This window comes from Carassius auratus, chromosome 48 (assembly GCF_003368295.1).
Source record: "Carassius auratus strain Wakin chromosome 48, ASM336829v1, whole genome shotgun sequence".
Taxonomy (NCBI): Eukaryota; Metazoa; Chordata; class Actinopteri; order Cypriniformes; family Cyprinidae; genus Carassius; species Carassius auratus.
In genome coordinates this window covers 6,758,603-6,775,159 of record NC_039290.1, presented here as the reverse complement: position 1 = coordinate 6,775,159, position 16,557 = coordinate 6,758,603, and the positions used below count along the sequence as shown (strand labels likewise).

The window sequence follows — 16,557 nt, the reverse complement described above, 5'->3', positions numbered from 1 at the left end:
AGCTTCATTAATACTTAACAGATGCCCATTTCTAAAGCATGCACAATTCTAAAAGGATGTCACACAACCCTTGTTCCCTTTTTCCAGGTTGACTGCCTAGCAAGCCTATTATCTCCTCTGAGATTGCCTCTTTTTCTCTTTGCGTCTCTCCTTCTAGTCCTCTGTAAAGGGTGCATGCTATTCTGATTTCCTCTGGAACAGGGGATGATTAAAAGCCAAGTTGCAGTCCACTTGAATAAAGTGCACAGGTAGTTGATGTTCTGGCTGTTCCCGACGTGCATCCTGTTTGAACCCGTCTCACCTTAAAAATGGACCTGTGTTCAGGTCGTTTTAGTGCATTTTGAATCTATACCACACTGACTATTTCATGAGCCCAAGGATATTCGGATGGAGAAACCAAAGCCACCCACCATTAATATTGCAACTTCTGCTGGGACCATCTTGGTTAAGATTGCATTCAGAAGCCACACTAAAAAATTTGTTGCATTTGCTAAATAAATATAAATCTCTCAGTAGGATACATTAGATTATGGCTCCAGCATGCAGGTCAGACTCCCGCAGTCATCACAGGATGCTTCTTGCAGACAAATGCGGAGGAGAAAGCATTTCTCCAGCTTCCCTCAGGGCAACTCAATAGTTTCCTTTTACTCAAATACATCCGATAAAAGTTTTATAAGCAGGCTGTTCTGTTAAGAGAGCCTGGCATATGCTCTTTTATATTAGCATTAAAGAAATGCTATGGTGTGCTCCTTGACATGAACTGCCGGTGACTTCTCGTGGTCTCCGTGGTCTTCATTAGATCTGCCGCTGGAGCATCTTACAAAAATCACAGGCCACACTCTGTTCTGGCACATTTAACTGTGGTCTGCTGATCTCCACCGCTCTATTTTCATTTATATTTCATAAAAGGGTCGCTGACAAAAAAGATGGACATGCATCTTTTATTCAAGTATCAACATTTGGTGTTAAAATGTGCATGCATGTGTTATAGATATATGTATTTTTATGACTATTTAGTTTTGGCTTTTAAATGATTAGATCATGATAGACTTAAAAAAAAATGTTTGCTTTTATGCCAAATGCTTACATTCATACAAGTTTCTGAGTCTTCTGATTTCTAATGCTTTTTTTTTTTTTTTTTTTTTTTTTACATATTTAGTTATTTGTTCATGACAATTTTTACTTCTCGATAATAATCTTGTAAACCACATCTGTGTGTTTATTTGAATTTCTAAATTTTTTAAACTTCTAAATATATACTGTATTGATTCAATATTATTTGGTACATCTCAAGGTACATATGTTAAGACTGTGCCCCTCCCTCAAAATATTTTGTAGCAGATCTGTTTAACAGAAAGGGGAGATGGTTACAAAAAAAAAAATATTATGGACCTCAAATTTTTGAAGTGTTACATTGCTAAAGTTGCTAAAGCATGCGAAGATAAAAAAATCAGATAATAAGCCAATAAACTGAGATTGTACACTATTAAAGCACAAAAACATCTTTAAAAAAACAATTCTAATGCAGATAATATCATAAACTGTTCTCACAGATATAGTATAAATGTGATGTATCGTATTTTTCTATCAGATATACTGAAGAAGTTCTATGAAATCTTGTGAACATAAATGCTAATTAATGTTATCTTATTTAACTCTTATTTAACTCTTATTTCTCTCCACCTTGTTAAACTAGTAGCGTTTCCATTTTGGATTGCAACAAAATTGCTTATCAATTTCTTTTTATGCTATATTGGATTCAATCTTTTTACCAACCAGTTCCAGAAAAGAAATACAAAATCTGTGCTATAAAAGAAAACAAGTTGGCAACATGATTTAATCCAGGATTCTGTGATAATTTGCTATATGAGAGATTTACAAGCTATCTTTGACCAGAAAAACTAAATTAAATTTCAGCACAGCACCAGATGAGCATAAACTACTTTGGATCAGCATGAAATTTATACATATTCAGCACACATTTTTTTAAACTTGACTTAAGTTGATAAGCTGTCTTGCCAAGAGATACTGAAAAAAAGCAGCAAAACACGACATCTGCACGTGTTCATGAAGCAACAATTTATCAAACAACAACCCTGCTTAAAATACGAATACGCCACCACTTGTGAAGAGATGAACTATTGTGTCAGCTGTGGAGTTTGGCAGGCAGTAACTCTTACCTCCTCAGAGAGGCAATATGCTCGTCAGAGAGACCCCCTTCCTCTTCATTTATTATCAACAATTTGTCCTTGAGCTCTTTTGGATGCACGGGGAAACTTTTGAGGAAAATATCTGTGGGGACGACACAAAATAAAGTTACACACACACACACACACGTAAGCGTTCAGTCTTGAGCAACCCTTAAAACAACCTCTCCTGACAGCAGCTCTTCCCACCTGCGATGCAAAACTCCAAGCGCAATTTGAAGACAAAAGGGTTGTGTGCTTAATTACCTCTCTCTACACGAACCAGCGAGGGCCAGATGCATGCTGATTTGCATTGTACAAAACCTGAACTGATGAGAATTTCATTTCACCTAATAAACCTAACTGTGCTAAAGCTGCAAACATAAGAACAGTATGAATAATAGGAGCTGTGGCGGTTGGGATAACGCTTATTATGGCGACATATACAGATTTCCATGGAGTGGCACCAGGTTCAAGGATACATTTACAATGTTAAGCCTATTTTTCATTTTTTAAACAAAATCTATTATCAATCTATTATAATAAAGAAGGGTCTTTCATGGCTGAAATTATTTCATCTCAGCAATGAGCCAAGCAAGGAAATACACACACACACACACACACACACACACACACACACATATATATGTATAAACATACATTGTGTGTGTTGAAGTGTGGAAGTCAGTGGCTGTTTGTTTACCAACATTCCACAGAAACTTTTCTTTTGTTTTCAGCAGAAGAAATAAATTCTTACAGATTTGGAGCAACTTGAGTAAATGATGACAGAATTTTCATTTTTGGGTGAACTGTCCCTTGAGGACTGGAGAAATGACTGCTGAAAATTCAGCTTTGCAACACAAAAATAAATTCAATTGTAAGACATACTAACATAGAAAACAGTTATTATAAATTGTAGCAATATTTAAAATATTATTGTTTTTACCATTTTTTTTTTATCAAACAAATGCAGCCTTCATGAACACAAGAAACGTCTTTCAAAAACGTATTATTATTAATCTCAGATATGCTGTCCTCTTAATAAAAAGTAAAAATAAGATTTGGTCATACTTTATTTTAAGGTCCAATTCTCACTAATATCTAACTATTAATTACAACATCTGGCATAATAAACTCCTAATTTGCTGTTTATTAATAGTCAGTAAAGTAGCTGTTAAGTTTAGGTATGGGGAAGGATTAAGGGATCTAAAATATAGTCTTCCAGAATAAGACATTTACATATATATTAACAGCAAATACGCTAGTAGTATACATGCTAGTTAATAGTGAGAATAGGACCTTAAAATTGTGAACCTAAAAAAAAGTCCTACCTAACATTTTTTTTTTTTTAGTACAGCGACAATTTCAAACCCAATTATTTAATTGTATATAAAAAAACAACAACAAAACAAATGCTACACTGCAAAGATAATAAATGTGTGACAATAACATTTTAAAGGAACTATCATGAAAAAAAAAAGAAAAACAAGGAATTTTATTTAGTGGTTTTTCAAGTAACTTTAAAATCTATACAAGAGCACTAACATATAATTTTGTCCTCGTGCTTTTATATGCCACCTTTGTAAAATTATAAGCTGTTCTCCTTATTTCCTAAGTGTGTGATTGCACTAAAGACTGCTCAGAGCTAACAAGGACTTCAGACTCCTGATTCCAGCCCAACCCATATCAAATGTTTTCAAGCTGTAATTGCGACACTAATCATAGGGTTAAAATTAGCTATTTATTTTCTTTACAGGTGGTATATGCAGCAGGAGAGAAGAAAAAAAATACATTGAAATGGAGGGCTATGAATCAGCCCTTGATTTCAGAAATATGCAGAATTTTTTGCTTTAATAATGAAGACTGTGGTGCCATCATTGTTTAAGAACTGGGCTCAAAGGGTGCTGTTCACTTTAAAGCTTTTAGCTACAGCTCTCTGTACAAAAGAAAGAATGAAAGATGAACGCACATATAGTGGGTCTTAAAGTCGATGATAATTAGTGAAAATTCTCAATGAAAGTGCATGAAAAATTTACATAAATTACAGAATGATTTAATATTTGCATCTTCATCTGAGATCATTTGAGATGTTTCAAAGAGCATCTTGTGCTTCAATGGAAATCTGACCCTTTGGCAAAGTTCACATGCAAATCTTACCTAAAGAAAATCTATGGCATAAAATTAATATTTTCTGATCATTTTCTGTTTGAATAAACAAGGTTTTCCACGTGGTCTCAGACTTTTGTATATACAAACCCATACCTGTGGCAGAAAAAAAAATTAAAAGCTGCAGTAGGTAACTTTTGACGCTCTAGCGGTTAATAAACAGAACTGCTTGCGTCTTGCGGAAGAACATCGTAGCCGGAACTACTTCTCTCTGTTTATGTCTATGAAGAATCACAAAGGTACTGGGTTACTCCGCCGCGGTACCCCCGAAGCAATCTAAAATAGTCCGAATATAAACACTTATTATAGGTGCACCCTAGTGATTCAGGACAAGCTAAAAACACGGTTTGGAAAATGGATTCATGGTGTACTCGCTTATTATATACATTTTTCTACATTTTGAACACAAACAAAGTTACGGACCGCAGCTCTGATTGGTTGTTTTTTACCGGGAGCGATGGAGTTTCTGCAAATGGCAATAGGACACTGGGAGGAGCCAGAGGAGCTTGATTTTTTCACAAATTATCTGTCTCATATTCTACTGTCAGGACATAATGACAGGTTTAACAAATATGTAAAAAATATATTTTTACAAAAGTTACCTACTGCAGCTTTAAAGAGCAAAGGTCGAATCAGTAATCTAGTATTTTACATGTGTGCCGAGATTTTAAAAGACACCAAATTCTGCAATTAAAAGTCAGAGATCTCACCTTAAATCTACAGAGACATGGAAGAGCAACAATAAAACTTTTCTCCGGATAAAAGCCCTGCTTCTAATGATGGCTGGAAGATTGTGTTAAAAGTCTCAACAGAGTCCTCCAAAGTGTCTGACAGATTAGTCTCTGAGTTTGTCATATTATAAAGACATACACTTTCTGAAGTATATCAAGAATCATAATAAGTAATCATAATGGACATTATGGATCTGTTCCAAACCCTAGTGAGCTGCCAGCTACCTAACACTGCATACTGCCTACACTTTTAATACTTTTATTCAGCACGGATGGGTTAAATTAATCAAGAGTGACAGGAAAGACTTTTATAATGTTACAAAACATTTCTATTTTAAAGAAAGGCTCTTCTGTTGAACTTTCTAATCATCAAAGAATCCTGAAAATAAAAATGTATCACAATTCCCGCAAAAATATGAAACAGCTCAACTGTTTTGAACACTGATAATTAGTGCTGTCAAACTTGCGATTAATCGCATCCAAAATAAAAGTTTTTGTTTGCACAATATATGTGCGTATACTGTGTATATTTATAATGTATATATAGAAATAAACACATATACAGCATATATTTTGAAACTATTTACATGTATTTACATGTTTATATTTATATTCATATAATTGATATTATACATATTACATTTAATATAAAAACATAAAAAAATCTGAAATATATGCATGCATGCATGTGTGTGTATTTATATATACTTAATAAATATAAACAGCATACATGCATATATTATGTAAACAAAAACGTTTATTTTGGATGCGATTAATCACGATTAATCATTTGACAGCACTACTGATAATGCTAATAAATCAGCATATTATAATGATTTCTGAAGGATCGTGTGTCTCCGAAGACTGGAGTAATAATGCTGAAAATACAGATTTTTGCATCACAGAAATAAATTAAGTTTTAAACTATATTCAAATAGAAAACTGTTCTTATAAATTCTAATAATATTTCACAATATTACTGTTTTTACTGTATTTTTGCTCAAATAAATACAGACTTGGTGAGCATAAGTAACTAATTTCATATATATATATATATATATATATATATGTTTATTAAATTATGTTTTGGAGCAAAGATAATATCACATGCTCTATATTCGAATAAACCTCACTGAGTGATGATTTGTAATCGTTCTGTTTATTTATTCACACGAGGGGGTGGTAAATTTAGCTGAAACGGTTACTTGTGGATGGAAAGCTGATTCATGATAAGACCCGGACACGAGTGAAATGCACATCTCATAATTCCTCCATTTGTATTTTCACCGCATCCTGTGGTGTGCAGAGCATCTTTAAGTTATGTCTGCTACAGTCTCTGGAATAAAACTACGTGGTAATGAATCCGGCTAAGGCATTGCATTTCTAACCGCCGGTTTGTCGTGTAATGCTTCGGCAAAACCCGTAAAGATACATAAACAATCTATGTCATAATACTGATGTGGTAAGAAACTATTTGACTGGAAAATCATGCAGATATTCTTCACATCTCATGCAAGGCTCAATCACCCCACGAGTCTGTTTCCTTTTCCATGCAGTCGGGGAGTTTTCTGGCTGAGTTATTACTGATCAACATGCAATATTCATCTGAGGAGGCATTATCATTTTGCAGAGCTCCATAGCCCTTTGCCCCTCTGTGTTAGACTGGCAGAGAGATAAATTGCCTGGGGGCTGCTCTGGGCCCTGATTGCCTACCGCTGCAACTTGTCAGAGACAGGGGAAGAGGACACTTAGAAGGGAAGAGATAGCTGACACACAGGCTAGTAAGGGTGCATGCATTTTTCATACCGTTCCCCTAATTGAGGAACTTGCTTGAGAAACTCACAGCCGTTTGCTTGCTGCCGGTGTTGCTCTCGTCGTTCAGATTTACAGGGATTTGTCGCTTTTGAAATCCAATCTCTTTTGTTCCCGAGCGGAGGAGGTCCTGGTTTACCTCTCTGAGAATAGCTCAGGTGAAAACAGAATGTAAAAGTTGTGGAAACGCCTTGTTTTGGTGCAGAACTTTGCATGTGCAAGGTAACGGTAATCCTTTTCAACTCTCAATTTGTCCTCAAAAAGTTTTATATCATTGCTAGGTATACTTTACACCCTAGATCACAAGGACCTACTTCCATTTGCAAATCTGTTTTATCTTTGTCTATTTTTGTTTTAATCAGTGAATACCATTAAGAAAGCATCTCAAAGCTAGCAAAACAACATTTAGAAATAAACAAGGTGCTCAAAAATCACAGATGCTTTGTGCAACCTCTGATACTCTTAAGAGAACATCAACGTGCTTCTTATTCACGACTGAATCTTGGCCTCTGGGAAACAAGCATCACCAAGAGTTATTTTCAACAGAACAATTGAAACCCAGTGTGATGAATCAACATATTGCATGCTTTAGTATCACTTGGAGGGCAGAGGAATATTGTAGTAAACTTGTTTTATGTTGCAATTTCCAGTTTAATGCAACACTGCCACCTAGTTGTATCTTTCAGAGTTGTGTTCTTTGTGTTTAGATGGAGATTCATCGGGTTTAGATCTTTCTGTCAATATGTAAACTGTTCCTGAGCAATGTGAGCATTTGTTGTGTCAGTGCTTAAGTTTATTTTTAAGAAAACTAAACACCTCATAAGCTACAGTCAAAAAGTCACACGACTTTTCATTTTTCCAATTTTATAAAATTATTAAAAATAAAAATCAGCATTAAAAATACTCTAAGTGAAAATTTGAATTTCAATCCTCTGTTCTAGTGTTAATTTAGTATTATTTGCTATTAAATAATTTTTCACATTTATATATATATATATATATATATATATATATATATATATATATATATATATATATATATATTCCGTTTTGCCATTAGACTTTCATTAAAGTTTCAGTATTTTTGTTGTGCTCGTCATTTTTATTAGGCTATTTATTTGTCTTTGTATATATATATTTTGCTTTAATTTATTATTAGATTTTTTTTTTTTTTTTTTTTTTTTTTAAACTGTAGTACTTCAACTTATTTTAATTTCAGTTAGCTGCCAATGCACATTTCTATTTATTTTTATTTTTTTATATTTGTATTAATTTCAGTACGGAAGCACATTTCCGTCACTGAATAAAATAGCAAAAAAGTTAAATGCACCTTTTTTATTTTATAACTATTTTTGTTTTTCCTTGGCAATTGTGAGTTTATATTTTACAAATCTGAAGAAAAAAAAATCACAATTGAGAAGAAGAAAAAATTGCTATTAGCCTACCAATTATTATTATTATTATTATGATTTTTTTGTTGTTGTTGTTGTTATTCAGTGGTAGAAATGGGCTTCCAGATTTCAGCTTTATTAAAAAAATTGATAAAAAAATTTAATAGTTTTAGTTTTAGCAAATACAACACTGATCTGTATGAAGGAGTGCACACTAATGAAATAAAAGAAGTAACCTCAAGGTGAGTAAATTTTGGGGTGAACTACACTATCTTTCCCTTTACATTAGCTTTTGATTCAGATTTTCAACATGATCTCAGACTTCTGGCCTCACTGTGTATGTTTATATATCAATGAACTGTACATTACACAAAAACCTTTATCTTTAAATGTATCTAGAATTTATCTCATCTGCCTGTTTTATCATCTTCCAGGTAAAAAACCTTACTGCTTAGAAAGATAACAGCATACCTCTCTTCAATAAGTCACATGATTTAAGCTATTATTCATGTCTGAAGCACAAAGTGGGCTGTGAAAAGTGTAATCAACACTAACAGTGAGATTGGCATTAGCCAACACCTCTAATAAGCACATAAGCATAAGAAACAAAAAAAGCAGAGTTTTGAGGACTAAACTATCCGTAAATTGTTTTGTCAGAGATCTATTGTTACTCAATGTCAATCCATGAGAGGTTGTAATGGTCAGCTCTTATCCTTCCACAGAAATCAATAACTCATCCACCATGACTGATTCAACAACTTCTACAACAAATACAGCATCTATAACGAGCCACGGCCTGACAGGTCTCCTCAAGCAACAACAGAAGGCCATGATCCTCTTTTTTTAGGAATAGTTCACTTAAAAATTAAAGTCTGCCATCATTTAGTCATCCTCAAGCCTTTTTAAAAAATTGTGATTTTCTAAATGTTAAGGGTAAGTTTTCATTTAAAGATTTGCTAATGGTCTGAAAGGTCAAAACATCAAAAACATGCAGCTACTTACTGAAGTTGTGAGCGATCTTTGAATTCAACATGATTTCCATCGTACTGATGGAGTCTGATGTGCTGATGCAGCCTGTCTCTCTCACTCCAAACAGCTCAAACAAGCGTGTCGTGTCAATTTCAATCTTCCTGGGGTTCCTGCGAGACCACATTGACTTCTCAATCTGTGAAGGCAGGGAACAGTCGATACCTCCATTATTTCGTATGATATTATTTCATATCAAGACATTGCCTTGAATGCAAGTGATCTTCAGCAAAAACAGATTTAGCGCAAACAATTTCACTGAAGACAAAGCCAAGCTGCAACTGCAACGTGCAATGTTGAATTACTCTGTATAGTGAATTCATAAAAGAACAACATCATCACACACATTTAATAAAAATGAACCCCATGCAGGGGCTTTCTTTCACCAAACATGCAAATGGTCATTCTGCATTTTAAATCAAATTTAGTGTCAAACAGGGTTATTGTAGTTAACTATAACTAAAACTAGAAACTGAAATCACAACCATAAAAAAAAAAAAAAAAATATATATATATATATATATATATATATATATATATATATATATATATATATATATATATATATATATATATTTTTTTTTTTTTTTTTTTTTTTTTAAGCTATTGTAATAATATTTCCCAATATGACTGTATTTTTGATCAGATAAAGGCAGCCTTGCTGGGCATAAGTGAATTCTTCAAATACATGCGCATAATTCATGATCTTAAATAATTAACCAAAATTTAATTTAGCAATTTTGATACAAATGCATTTATACAAAAATGGCTGAAATGGTATTTTGATTGGACCAGGGTTATTATAGCTAAAACTAAAGCTAACACCATTATTATTAAATTATATGTTGAATGAAATAATAATTTTAATCTACATATTTTACTTCAGCTAGTTCAGCAACATTTCTCATTTTTATTTAATTTAATGGATGGAAATCTATATTAAAAAGCTATATATATATAGGCATATTATAAAAAATTGCTACTAAAACTTTTAAACTAAAAATGTAAAATAAAAATATAAAAATATAAACTAATTTAAAATATTAATATAAACTGTAGTAGGATCTCACTAACACTTGTTTGAAATTAAAATTATATTTAGATAAATATTCAACATTCAAACTATTCATAAAAAAACTATAGTAGTATTTCAAATACACTAAAATAACACTGAAAGAAAAATGTATAAAAAATATACAGACATATTTAAAAACAGAAATACCAAAAGGCTACTCAGAATTAAAATGAAATGGAAAATATAAAAGTAATTAAAAATATCCATAAGATCTACAATAGTGTCTAAATGACACTAGTCTGACCAAAAATCTGCCATGTCTGGAGCCCTTCCAAATCTAAGGCAGAAGGCAGAAGCTGATACCTTGTCCTGAGCCACCAGGTCCCAGTGAAAAGCTTTCGTCCTCTCTGAAAGCTGTTTGGATTTGGTGGGTAGCGGAGGGGGTAAGGGGGCAGGAGGGACAGGACCTGGCACTGCTGATGGGACAGGCAACGACGGGGGCGAAACAAACGGAGCCGGGGATGAGCACATGTCCACTGCTGAGGGCGTCCGGTCAGGCTGGGGCACAGCTCTGCTCTGTGCTGTAAGCGTTGGCTTCGGTTCTGCTTCTGATGCGTCCAGGGAAGCAGTTTCTGGCTCTGGTGCTGCTGGAGAAGCTACAGGAACATTCGGGAAGGTTCTGGGGAGGCGTGGTCTCACTGAACGTGGCACCGGTGGAGGTGCGAGCGGCACGTGGCTGTTCTTTGTCTTACTCTCTGTCTCTGTAACATCAGTGAGACGTTTCTCAGGGGCTTCATAGAAGTGTTCAAGCTCTGACTTTTGTTTCCAGTCCACACACAGCTGTTTGATCGCATTCACCCAGGCATCTCGCTCATTTGTTGTGGCCTCTGGGGTCATGTGGTCACTCTTTGGTATTCGGAACCTAACAAAGACATGAAACAAAAGAGTGTTGTTGAGAAACTTTTGGTGTCACGATCATCTACTCCTCCTGACTGGTCAAGATCAGTCACTGGAAGCACACTGGACTCACACAAAGTTATTCTTGTCGTTGCGCAGCGTGAAGGTGTCGGTGTTGCAGGGGACGTCCACCCTGACATTACCGTCTGAAAGATGGATGACAAGAGCTGTCCCGTCACCCCCAGCACACCTGACATCATCCACACTGGCGTAAATGTCCGAGAGACTCCAGACAAACTCGTCAGAGGAAACGGACGAGCCTGCATCACCGCCGGCAGACTGCTGAGTGACGGGGAGCAAGGTCAGCTGACCAGTCTGAAGATGAGCCTCGTATCTAAGAGTGAAGAACAGTCAATGGACCCTAAAGTACAGCAAAACTAGAGACGTGCAATGTTATTTCAATTTCAATATATTGTCAAATGTTTTTGATTCCAGTGATGCAAAGCTGAATTTTCAGCATTATTACTCCAGTCTTCAGTGTCACGTGATCCATATATATATATATATATATATATATATATATATATATATATATATATACACACACAGTATTTCTAAGGGGTGTTTGGTGTGGTTGCAAGGTTGTTTGCTGATATTCTGGGGATGGATTCACGAAACAATATGAATTATAAATTTATTCTTAACTGATATTTTCTTTATTATTGACTTTCTTTAGAAAATAAATTTTGTATTCCTTAAAATACTTAAGAATGTTCTTATCTTTTCACTTAAGATTGTTCTTATGACTTAAGAATAATTCAAATTCTTGAAAATAATCTATATAGAAATTAATGTACATTTTTTTTTTTTTTTGTATTTAAGAATATTAAAATATATTTTAAAAAAATTAAGAAAAAATAAGATGTTTTGAAGCACATATTTGAGAACTTCTTTAAAGTTTTTCAAGGATTGTACTTAGGAAAATGCATATGAATTTCAAATTAATCTTAAGTAAATTTCTTAACTTCTTTCAAAATAAGATTTTAGTGAATCCGGCTCCTGGTTCCTATTTATGATCTGATTTTTTTTTACCTGTTTTCAATTCAATTCAAGTTTATTTGTATAGCGCTTTTCACGGTACAAATTGTAAAAAAAAAAAAAAAGCATCTTTACAGAAAATTACGTTTATACAGTATATTTAGTAGTAGCTTGTCAGTGTTGACTATGTCAAATAATGAGTCATAATGAGTAAACACCACTACAATGATAACAAACATGGCCTAAAGATGAAGTAATAAGATGCTTGTCACTTATGTTCCAGTCTAACTAGTATAACAACTCCTAATCACTTGTTTACAAGAACCAGAGAGAAAACAAAGTTACAAAATGTTCATACTTCTTCCATTTGAATGATGCCAGTCCTCCTCTCTGCAGTAAAATCTGCCCCTCTTTGAGGTTGTCTGGAGTTGGAGGCAAGGGTGAAGAACGGGTTTCCACAGACCCGTTCACAAGAGGGCTGTATATATTACTGTAGATGATCTGATTTATCAGCTGCATGATCTGAAGTCATCCGAAACCCAGTTTGATTAAATCAATAATTATGATTAAATCATCAAATAAGCACGCAAACTCATAATAACAATGATTTACAGTAGAAAGCACAGCAGATCTGCTTTGTATTTAAATAAATATTCCTGCTAAAATGTTCTCACCCTCAGGTCATCCAGGATGTAGATGAGTTTCTTCATGGGAACAGATTTGGAGGAATCTAGCATTCCATCACTCATCAATGGATGCTCTTCAGTGAATGGGTGCCGTCAGAATGAGAGTCCAAACAGCTGATGAAAACAAAACTATAATCCTCAGGTAATCCACACCACTCCAGTCCATCAGATAACATTATTTGAAGCAAAAAAAAACTGTGTCCATCCATCATTACGGTGTTTTAAATGTAAACCATTGATTTTGGCCAAAATATAAATTCATGATCAATTATATTCCTTTCTCCAGTGGAAAAAACCCAAAGATCTACTAACATCTTTGTTCAGATCCGTTTTGACTTGTAAACAGTGCATGCATGATCTGTGCATATTTCTCTCCTGATTCGGACAAGATAACAATTTTCACTGGAGACAATAATATTAGCTGGAAACTATGGTTTGAAGTTGAAAAACAGATTTAATAAAGGATTTGTTTCAACAAGACTTTGACATTAACTGATGGACTGGAGTGCTGTGGATTATTGCTTTTATCAGCTGTTTAGACTCTCATTCCGATGGCACCTATTCACTGCAAAGCATCCATTGGTGAGCAAGAATTTCTCCAAATAGAGTGTATAAACAAATGCATCTACACCTTGGATTGTAACCTTGAAGTAAATTAGCATTTTTGGGTGATCTATCTCTTTAATGATCTGGAACAAAGTTTAAATTCAATCCACGTAGCATGTGATGTTCTCACCTGCTGCTTGTCCTCTAAGGACGCAGCTTCCAGCTCATAGTCCGACCGATCTCTAAACGAAATGGAGAACCTGGTACCTGGTGCATCGTGGCAGTTTTTCACCTCAGAAAAACAGAGCTGCCGTTTTACAATGCCTTTCTCGATGCTGCACAAAAAGCTTGTGCTGAAATCAATCTGAAGCAAAAAAAGCATGCACTTGTTAGACGTGGTTTCTATAGAACAGAGATGTATTCGAGCAGCTCAGAGTGTCGATACACACCTGCAACACCCGTTTCTGCCATATATAGCGGTTGAACTTGCGGACACTGAAGTTGTACTGTGACTGTTTTTCCTGCAACAGAGATATCGATGATAATGTTAAACAAAGGATTCAAGAAATAACTAATAATACTTCCTCGTTGCAAAAGGTCACTTTACAAAACTCAAGTAGGACTAATTACAGTCACCATACAGAGGCGATTATAATATATTAGGGCTTGTCCTATGAAAACTGGTTCTGCAACAAATCATTTCCTTAAAAAAAAAAACTGTCAAAACATACTAGCCACTTTAAAGTTCTTAAGAAAAAATATGTCCTCTGAATGACTTGCACAGCCATATTGCTGACATATTTTCTGATTTAATAAAACACAACTCAAAGGAAAAACATTTGTAAAATGTTGATAAGATCTTTAAATCTTCATTTAACATGAATGTCAGGAGTTTTAAACATATCCCATACTGCACCTCCGGCTCAAAGTTCCTCTGCTTGTGTAACATGTCATTGTTAGCCCGCATCAGAGCTTCATCGATACTCATTTGGCCTGATTTCACCCAGTTCATGACATTCAGCTGCATTTCGTTGCTAAGCTGTAGAAACAATGAGAGTTTTAGTCAGTGACTGTGATTATTCGTAAGACAAGCACATGCAGTCTCCATGCAACACTATTTGGCAACAATGAATTCACTCTCAACAAACAGTTGAAATGAGGAAGTTATTTTTCATTTAATTTTTTTTTGTTCATGCTTATTCATCTCAGAAAGATTTGTGGACACCAGTTTACATGACACGTGTTTGCTCTTCTTGTAAATTTGAACTGTTTTATGACATTTTATAGAGACATTTTACAATGTCATTGCGGGAAATCAAATGCACAAATTTGTTCATGAACGCGAGAACACTAATTATTATTATTATTTTGTAAATTCACAGTATTACATTCATTTACAGCACTTAAAATGTGTTTTTGAGCTTCCGATGCCCATTTTATTTGAATAAACAATTGAATGATTATCTGTTCTATTTCAACAATTGTAGTTCACTAAATAAGTTAAGAAAATAAAAATCCTTACCTGAGGAACATGCACTGTCTTTCTGTAATCCATCTTTCTTCATTGGACTTCATAAGATCAAAACATATGTCAGATCACCCATCAAGCTTTGTCAAATAGTAAACGGACTCAGACTGAGGTTTGCAGACACCTGAAAAGGGATGTGTTTATTTGAGAGAACTAGGTATGCCGGTATGGCATGCAGATTTATTACTAGGTAACTTCCTTAAATGCGGCTTACCTGAAGGAAAAAAATAAAAAAATATGAAGTCATGCACCTCCACCCTTTATCTGACTTCTCATCTTTCTGTGGGACACGCAATGTCTGTCCCTCAGTTGCAGAGTCATTTACAGCATAATGTATGGCTAGGCTATTATGTTTTCTCTGCTATTGTTTCCATATTTGGTTGTAACCCTGGCTGGACTTATCATTGGGCTTGAGTGGGCTGCAGCCTTTTCCTGTTTAGCTTGTTTGGTTTGTTAGTCATATGCCAGTCAGAATTCAGAAATGATTAGCTGCATTTACACCGTGCATGCAAGATCTAAACGAGCCAGCCGGGGCTGCAGTTTACAACTACGACCATCAATGCCACTATCAAACAGCATAAACTGGTATTTATGATTATTTCACATAGAAAAAGGACACACATATTGAACCGCGTCTGCACCGAATGGTTTGTTATCTTGGGGGGATTTTATGCATGACTACTTTAAACAGCTCCATTAAGCCTTAGCCCAAAGAGCGCACATTTAGAAAGATAATGATCAATTCTCAAATGTTCACACCATATTTCTTAACAGAGGATGATAATATATTACTACGTTTCACTAAATTATGCAATCATCTGATGAGTTTTGAGCGCTCTCTCATGCCATACTGCAATTACACATAGTGGGGAAGAAATGTCATCAAAATGATGACAAATAAAACAAATAGCATTTTATTGGGTTTCTGTTTTTTATAAAATAGCTGTGACTATGGTGTAGGACATTTCACACAAAGTCCTTTTTTTATTAATATATATATCTGCACGATCGCCACCGCACATTAAACAACATCTTAAGGAGTAACGTTCAGACACAAAAAAAATCTGTTTTAGCAATAGTTTATTTTTATTTATTTATATATTTAACTTTTCATATGCTAATATTGGTTTAAAATAGGTCTGTCAGAGCCTCCTGGTTACCATCCGTCTACATTAAACTCCTTCATTCTGTTCTGTAGAGGTTAAAACAGCACAAGACCATCATGGGATTCCCAGAGTCCTCAACTGCAAATTAAAAACTGAAGGAAAATACAAATTATCTATTAGGTCGGCACAGAGAATTTAGCATTGTGAGGTTTATTAATCTTCCAGATCAGTTATAATGAGGACAATTATTGCATCGGTGGGTTAGTCATTCGCTGATTAAATCAAGATTTGGAGAAATGTAGCATTGCATCAGTGTCCCAGCAATGGATGCTCTGCAGTGAATGGGTGCCGTCAGAATGAGAGCCCAACAAAACTCGAATCACCTGAGGGTGAGGACATTTTAAGCAAATTCAAGAGCAGGTTCGCGAA

The 16,557-nt window shown here is 34.8% G+C and overlaps 1 protein-coding gene across 1 annotated transcript in view; it reads right to left on the bottom strand.

Moving 5' to 3' along the window:
• The window catches only part of LOC113065301 (formin-H-like), a 34,507-nt gene extending 19,243 nt beyond the window's left edge, over positions 1-15,264 (bottom strand). The window contains exons 1-9 of the mRNA XM_026236536.1: positions 15,017-15,264; positions 14,411-14,533; positions 13,944-14,015; positions 13,685-13,858; positions 12,621-12,784; positions 11,358-11,618; positions 10,691-11,249; positions 9,289-9,451; positions 2,181-2,292 (exon numbers count right to left, since the gene is read on the bottom strand). Coding sequence (XP_026092321.1) covers positions 2,181-2,292; positions 9,289-9,451; positions 10,691-11,249; positions 11,358-11,618; positions 12,621-12,784; positions 13,685-13,858; positions 13,944-14,015; positions 14,411-14,533; positions 15,017-15,049 — 1,661 coding nt within the window. The 5' untranslated portion in view covers positions 15,050-15,264. The remainder of the gene's footprint in view (positions 1-2,180; positions 2,293-9,288; positions 9,452-10,690; positions 11,250-11,357; positions 11,619-12,620; positions 12,785-13,684; positions 13,859-13,943; positions 14,016-14,410; positions 14,534-15,016) is intronic.
• Between the last annotated feature and the right edge of the window lie 1,293 nt (positions 15,265-16,557).